At 39.4% G+C, this 8579-nt stretch overlaps 1 protein-coding gene across 4 annotated transcripts in view; it reads right to left on the minus strand.

The window, feature by feature from the left end:
* fhit (fragile histidine triad diadenosine triphosphatase) overlaps window positions 1–8579 on the minus strand; it is a 533753-nt gene that overhangs the window by 333708 nt on the left and 191466 nt on the right. For all 4 annotated transcript variants that reach the window (XM_050039363.1, XM_050039362.1, XM_050039365.1 and 1 more), the window contains one exon: window positions 4968–5092. In XM_050039363.1, the coding sequence (XP_049895320.1) occupies window positions 4968–5073 (106 nt within the window). In that variant the 5' untranslated portion in view covers window positions 5074–5092. The remainder of the gene's footprint in view (window positions 1–4967; window positions 5093–8579) is intronic.

Consider the following 8579-nt stretch of genomic DNA (forward strand, 5'->3'; position numbering starts at 1 on the left):
ATATATATATATATATATATATATATATATATATATATATATATATATAAGTACACACACACACACACACACACACACTATATATACCCTTACAGTATAAGAGCAGAGTGATGACCCAAACACATGCTATATTCACAGAGCCTTCACTAAACAGCAATGTCCTGCATTAGATAAGTATGCAGTTAAAACAACCAAAGAGCTAAAACAATGGCCAAGCACCAGGAAGAAAAGACTGAATTTAAAAAGAAAATAAAAAAAGACACCTAAAAACTAACAGATATAATACAGACAGACACATAGAAAGTTTCTAAAAATATTAGTAAAACTATGATGTAATATTCATAGAAAAAAATCTGCTCAAAACTCATCCATCATCTCTTGTTTTGCACACACTTCCTGCTGTTATTCCATTCAATATTTGAGTTAATTGAACAGTTTATCAGTTGTTCTATACTGTTATTTTCATGCACTGAATACAAATGAAATATCCATAAAATATGTTCCATAGTCGGGTCGTCAGTTTACTTTTCACAAAAAGGTTGGGAACCACTGCTTGAGGAGACACAACACAGTCAAAATATTCTGCGGCTTTCTCAAAATATTTCAGGTTTCTACCATCAAGAGTGATAATCACAGTGTTTAAGAGAAATTTGATTAAATAATGCAAACATATGGCTTCAGAACGGAGGTGTATAGCAGAGCAGAGGAAGAAGTCTCCCCGGTCCAAAGTTAATCTCAGCTTGGAGGAGTTGTGCGAGGCGAGAGCAGCACTTGAGAAGTTGAGCACAAAGCCAAGAACTGATTATCATTCCGGAAAGAGAATAAGCATATTATTCAAACAAATCAGCAATGGAAATCATGCTAATTAATGCAAGATTTCTTTTTTTTTTTCTTTTTTGCTCAGGCTAGGTAAAAAAAAAAAGATTAATAGACAAAGTTGTTGTTTTTTTTCCTGCCGAGAGTCCACAAGGATTCATGACTTCCTCTTCCTTCTGTGTGACACCCGTGCCTGTTCGAAGGTAAACTGAACAGCTGCGTTGTGTCGGAGTTTGAAAACATGACGTTCAACCAAACAAACAGAAAGCACACACTCAAGCACAGGGACAGGCCCGAGTAACCTTCAAGATCCATTCTTATTGTCTATCAATGTCATGTGTGTTTGTGCGTATTGTGTGTGTATGGTAAACAGCTGCTTATATATAACCTTTATATCAAGGTCATGTTCACTTCAGCAAAGACAGCATCTGTTGCCAGGCAACAACAGGAGGCTTTAGGAAGTGCTCCATTGAGCAGCAAATGTTCAAGTCAAGTCAGAGAGAAACAATGAGACAGATATTGACGGTGATCGACGGAGACTGATTGTACCGCAGATCACTGGCAGGGACGCTGCGTTACACAACGTTGCTTTATTTACCAACACTGCTGATGGGGAATGGACGGCAAGACACAGCAGAGGTAATCTGAATGCTCTGATGTTAATTAAGCCATGATGCTGGGGTATTGAAACCTGCATTAACCCTCTGAACCCTCAGCTGCCTCTGCTCAGTTTCCACTCCCCTTAACTACAGGCTTGTTGTCTCTATGAGTCTCGGCTAGGTACGCCATAAATAGTGACTGTGAATTCTTAAACTGTGGTCAGGGCGTTTATGTAGCTTTACTGCAGAGAGAAACAGCAATTCATCTGAAACAAGCTCAGAGACTTTATTTCCCAGTTTCCCTCTTTTTTTAACTACAGTATTTTCCTATATTTACACTCACCAACCACTTTATTAGGTACACCTGTTCAACTGCTCATTAATGCAAATAGCTAGGCAGCCAATCACATGGCAACAACTCAATGCATTAGGCATGTAGACATGATTAGTGCCAGCTGAGCATAATTTAAACACCACAGCCTACCTGAATATTGTTGCTGACTGTGTCCATCCCTTTATGACCACAGTGTACCCATCTTGTGATGGCTACTTCCAGCAGGATAACACACCATGTCACAAAGCTCAGATCATTTCAAACTGGTTCCATGAACATGACAATGAGTTCACTGTACTCCAACAGCCTCCACAGTCACCAGATCTCAATCTAATAGAGCACCTTTGGGATACGGTGGAACTCTGCAGCAACTGCGTGATGCTATCATGTCAATATGGACCAGAATCTCTGAGGAATGTTTCCAGCACCTTGTCGAATCTGTGCCACAAAGAAATAAGGCAATTCTGAAGGCAGAAGAAGTCCAACCCGATACTAGCAATGATTTCTAAAACACATATTGTAGTCATTCACTAATTATTCCCAGGCACATTCACTTTTTTTAACATGTTTTTTTAAGCTACTGTCAGTAAAACACAATAACATCACTCAAAACCTGACAGAGGAGAAGTCAATAAATGCAGTATTTCTTCAAAGAAGTAAAATATAGCAACACAACAAAGACACACTCAAAAGATTATTTTCATGGAACTGTTTGCTGACACATAAACCATAGCTATTTGGTAAGTTTTTCAGTCTCTGTATTAAATAAATAAATGAATAAAATCACTTGTTGAAGTTTTAAAGTGTGAGGGCAACCAATCTCACTCTGCCAGTGTGTACTTCTTTCACACACTGATCAGCTTTGATCAGCTACCATGCTACATCACTGCTGGGTGAGCCCACAAGTACAACAGACCAAGCCTGGCCACATTGAGCTGTAGCACTGGGTGACAGAGGTTCAAGAGACTTACACCTTTTAACACATAAACTCAGTTATGCACAGTGTTGGGCAGTAATGCGTTACAAGTAATACTATTACTTTGTCCAGTAATGAGTAGTGTAACTAATTACTAATGAAGTTTCAGTAATAATATTACAGTTCCCCTAAACCAAACAACTTGTTACAACGTTACTTTTCTGATCACATCACTACTAACTTGAAATACAACAATCACATCAGCTGACTCATTTTCATAATCATCGCACTGCGCATGCATGCCACATAGCAGCAAGCTAGTTGGAAAAGCTAACCATAGCGGTTGAAAATATTCCCATCACTTTGATTTTGTCCGGAGGAAAGATGACAAGAACATTGTTGCTGCAGGTAGTTGGACTACAACTTTTTGAACTGCAAAAAACACGTCCTCAAACCTCCAGTCTGAAACACCTACCATGACTGACAGCACAACGTGAGGCTCCAGGAAATACACCCCACCGAAGATTAGCCCTCCGTGACCATGGAGGTCCGCTGTATTCCTACACTGGCTAAACAACCAAAACTGTATTTTAATTGTGGCCAGCTGCAGGCTACAAAGAAATGACGAAGCTTGTGGCTGGATATGTGGTGGATGAAATGCTGCTCCATGAATGATTATCCACCAGTGATTACCCAACATTCATACAAAGGCACACATCAGAATGTTGGGGAGATGCATATTTACTCATTCTATTGGGTGTAACAGAAAAGTAATATAATGAGTAGCGTCACAAATTACTGTTCGCAGGGAGTAATATGCAAAGTCATTTTGTTACTTTTGAAAAGAGTAATGAGTAATACATTACATTTTTAGAGTTATGAGCCCAACACAGTTTATGCATTTCTAAAAGTTTATATTCCCGCAACAAGGAAAGTTGTGTGGGAGGAAAATAATGTCGTCCACTCAAAGAGAAGAAACAAACACAATACAAAATTCTGCAAGCTCGAGAATGGCACAATATGAGGCCCTAAAGTTGTCATATTCTCCTGTGACTGACCAAAATGTGACGAGCAATTCAGAATCACCCTCTCCTTTATCAAACACAGCCTCCATGTGCACTGTATAGTGACTAGTGATGAGGTGACCAGCTCTTTTAAGTAACCTGTCGGGATGACCAAGTAAACCATTATCTGTGTCTGTGTCTGTATCTGTTCAACCAACTGAATTATTTGTATCTGTACTCGGAATGGGCGGAGTTTATACCAGAAGTGGATGAGGTTTAAATCAAATCAAAATACCAACACAGCTGTCACAAACTTACCTTTCAGTCCAAATTGACGATTACAGCTGTGGGTGTGTGCTTTGTACTACTGGGTTAGCTGCTGAATGAGATTCTGTCAGAAAGACTTTCTGAGTCAGGAGTTAACCTGACTCTTGTGCCCAGCTGTGCATGCACCACACAGAAGCAGGATTTTGTGTTAACTTTTGCTTGCAAATGGACTGAACTCGTTCCTCTTTTAGACTCTTTAAAAAAGAACAAGTCATTCACAAACCTAGTATCGCTAAGAGGTAAAAGTTTCTCTCAGACTTCTGTCACATACACACACGAGCCACTGATACACGTCAGTCTCTCCTCCTATATTTCTGTTGTCCCACATCAGAGCTTCTGAAAAATACATCAGCTTAAATAAACACATTTTAGTGCCACATATCCTTGCTGTGACCCCAGAGAAAAGAAACACTATCAGATTTATAGGGTTTTTAAAAACACTGCAAATCCATCCAGAGGAACACTGTTTTTTCCAAACTCAAGCAGGCTGAGTCAGAAATCAATACAGTACACTTTCTGATACAGTGATGTTTTGTGATCCTGACTGAATATCAGCTAAAAGTCTGAGAGGCCCTGAATATGAGTAACTCTGGTTCAAAATTACGTCATTACAAGATTAGATCCAGCCATGACAAGGGGTTGCATGGGCATCATGGAGAGTTTCAGTAATCTGGATAAAATGTTCACATGGATATGTGTTGTTAGTGTTGTGGTGTGAATTGTGCCAGTTTCTCATGATGCTTCAAAAAAAAATCGATATGGAAACTTATAAATTCTTCCATTTATCTCTTTATCTATCTATCCATCCACCTAAGTTTCTAACCAAACTAATGCATAAGTGCAACAAAGTGACCACTCATCCTCAGATTCAAAGGGTCTGTCAGCTGTTAAAATGCCTACACACACTTCATCCCACAAACAGCACAGAACTCAGCAGACCTACCTCTCACCTGTAAGTAATGAAAGGATACGTCCGGGCACCACAGGCTTCCTGTTGACCAGAGCGAAGGACAGCTCTGTCTGCAGGAACACGGACGAGGCCTTGATGAAATGCTGTCCAAAGCGAAGGGTCAACATGTCCCACTGACTCACAGGCCTGGAAGAGACAGCAGGTGGTCAATAACATCAGACTGAACAAGGATTCTGCTCATCACACAAATCCGCATACAGTACAGCTGGAGGTCTTCACTCAGTGACCTTACTGACATTTTTTCACTTGATTAGAATCTGATTTGGCTTTAGGTCATTCCAGAACATTATCACAAGAATCAAAAGAAACCAGATATAGTCACAATAATGTATATCATGTGAATCTAACTATTTGAAAAGACCAATAAACTTTTTTTATTATAGTCACTTACACAAGCACTAGAAAAAGAAAAAAAAACATTTCTACACAAAAGAAGCTTTGTTATAATCTCTGATAATCATGATCCAGTTTACAGCCATGTCTGTCCAGATATGAAGCCATTAGTTGACAATGCTTCATATATGGATGTCGTTTGTAAGAAGCTACCAATTATAAAACATGGATGCTTCACACACATCTTCCCCCTGATAGAACAGAAGATCTATACAATCAGCACAGTTTCAAGGTCAACCCGGTCTCACTCCAAAGTCACTGAAATTCGGCGCTCGGGCAGTGACTTCCAACATCAGAGACTGACGAAAAAAGCTGTTCTTTCACGTCGGCATATGTGGCCAGTCACCATTATAGTTTAACAGCACCCAACGGTGTCAGGGGGAAACATGGCAGGACAAGACTAAAAGTCAAGGCGGCTAAACTCCAAGTAGGGTGAGTGGGAGGGTTTGTGGATTGGTCCAACAACCACCAAATTTCACCTGGGAGGCCAGTGTTAGCTTCCCATAAGATTGTAAAGTCATACCCTGTTCTTTTTTCCTAAACCCAACCACATGCTTTTGTTGTTGAAGAAAAAAAAACATAAATTTGCAGTGTTGTACCAAAGTAGTGCATTTATTTTAAATGAGACTGTATGCAAACTGTACATTTCCTCTGAAAACGGAAGTGTATTTTGAAAAAGATACATGCATTCCTGGGCAAACTTGTATGAAATTTGGTCATAGTTATTGTATGAATTCTTGAGTTATGGCCCGAAACATGTTTTCAGTCACAGTGAACTTTTACCACTAAAGTCAGGTTGAAAATCAGTTAATCGTTGAGTCATTTGTGCCAAAACTAGAGGAAATTCCCTAAAGCCCTCTTGAGATATTGGGTTCATGAGAACGACATGAATGCAAGGTGGGTTAGTGGGTTTACAGAGTTTCAAAAAATTTGGGTAGAGAATAAAAAGGGTAAAAGAGCCAAAGTCACTAGTGTTAACACTGTTAAAGGCAAGAGAAGATTTCTGTTCACGCTTCAGTCTGGTTAATATTCTGCTTCGTATATTAACTCAAGCAGCAGTTAAAAATGGAAGCATGTGTGGCTAACGGGGGCTTATTTAAAAGGTAAAAGGCTCAGCTTGAGAGCTGTTGAAGGGCACAGCAATACACAGTTAAAAACCTCTCACTACCTCCCAACTCCTTTTCAAAATTCTATTATCAATTTCTCAAACAGCCTTCGTGGTTTGACATCCTCACAAATTCTGGCTCTTTGTTTTACGAAAATATGACCTTGGTATTGAAAATGATCAATCTGGCTTACTAAAGCAACGATCAGAGAAATGCAATAACAAGTAGGCGGAAGATATTGAATCAAGTGGATAAATAAAGCTCATGGTTTTCCTTTCATTCAGGTAGTAATCACAGCCAAAAAAAAGACATTATTGTGTGCAACAGTTTTTCTCTTGGTGACACTGCACTGTGGCAGAGAGATGAATCCATCTTATCAGACCATGTCCAAGATAGAAAGATGGTGTCACATCTGACAAACTCCTCCATCAACTGTTACACGGTTGACATCCTGCTGAAAGAAACGATTATTGCCACCGCATAACATACAGACGAGCTGAACTCTCCACAAACACATTCTGTTTCATGAAAATGAGAATCCTGATACTAAAACCCGGCTAATAATAACAAAGGAAATCACTTGGAAACAGGATGGATTACAAAGTACAAAGAACAGACACTCTATCCTGATGGGTTTTCATGTGTACTGACATTACTAATATAATATGCAGGAAGAGGGAAGATGCCCTCTTCCTGCCACAAACTAAACTTTTAGCTTTTTCTTTTCTTTTTTTTCAAAATTCTAACACAGGTCATTTCTCATTCTCCTGCTAGAGCTACCTTAGTGTAGTCAGGGTCACTGTTGGAATTAATTCCTTTGCACACCCAGTCTGTATTTTTGTCCAAAGTGGCCATACATTAAAAAAAATTATGACCTCACGTCAACCACCTTTGCACAGTGATTTCAAACCTTTTATCTGTCATTAAAGTTTCGGAGCAGGTTTCAATTTTCTGCATTTTTTCACATCCAACAAAAGCCTTTAGAGACTTGTTTGACCGAGAAGCAGTGAAGAACTATTTCTGGTCTATTGTTACATGTATGTCATAATTCTGATCCACACTATATTACATTACTCAATGACACTTTAGTTAAAAACGATCATAAAAAAAGAATACAGTAAAATACACACAACAGCATTCATACATTAAAAGATGTTTTAAAAAGATGAGTTTTGATGAGTGATTTGAACTGGGAAAGGTTGGTGCAGTCTCAAATGTGTTTGGGGAGAGAATACAAGAGGGAGGGGACGGTTATGGAGAGGGCTCTGTCACCCCAGGTCCAGTGCTTGGTCCTGAGTGCTGTCAAGAGGTTGGCATCAGATGAGCGGAGACTGCGGGAAGGAGTGTGGCAGTGGAGCAGGTCAGTAAGGTAGAGGGCCTGGTTATGGAGGGCTCTATGAGTGATGAGAAGGACTTTGAATTGGATGTGTTGTGGGACAGGGAGCCAGTGGAGGTTCTGGAGGACAGGAGTGACATGATCCCAGGAGCGGGAATGGGTAAGCAGGCAAGCAGCAGAGTCCTGGATGTATTGGAGTGTATTTAGGACTTTGGATGATGTACCATAAAGAGTGCTGAACACTGACATCTTGGAGGTTTGCTAAATCATAAAGGATTCTAGTGGAGGCCACCGATGTGCTCCACTATAGCAGTGTAGCATGAAGTGCCTTGTCAAGGTATCTTGTCTATCTTATAGAGAGGTATCTCACAATGTTACATATTTTCCACTTTACTTCTACTTCACAACTTGTCACTTGTTTGATGTTTAAAATGCAAAAGCATACTATCACTACATTTTAATTCATACAGAGAACAATGAGTGTGTTTTTTTCTTTTAATCACTCTCCGCTAAAAACAAAAATGCCAATGCACAGTGGATGAACTGGCAATGATTTGCATTACTTTGGATCTAGGTTGCAATTATAAACAGGGCTTGACGCTAACTTTTTTCCCAAGGAGCACATGTGCTCCTAAGTTGAAAAAGTAAGGAGCGCACAAAGAACTTTAGGGGCACAATGTAAATAGATCAAATAATGTGTTTTCCGTAATAAAGGTGATGCAAATAGACATTTACAAGCAAAATTATTTAATGAATTTGTATACAAAATGTACAGAAA

This window comes from Epinephelus moara, chromosome 24 (genome assembly GCF_006386435.1).
Source record: "Epinephelus moara isolate mb chromosome 24, YSFRI_EMoa_1.0, whole genome shotgun sequence".
NCBI lineage: Eukaryota > Metazoa > Chordata > Actinopteri > Perciformes > Serranidae > Epinephelus > Epinephelus moara.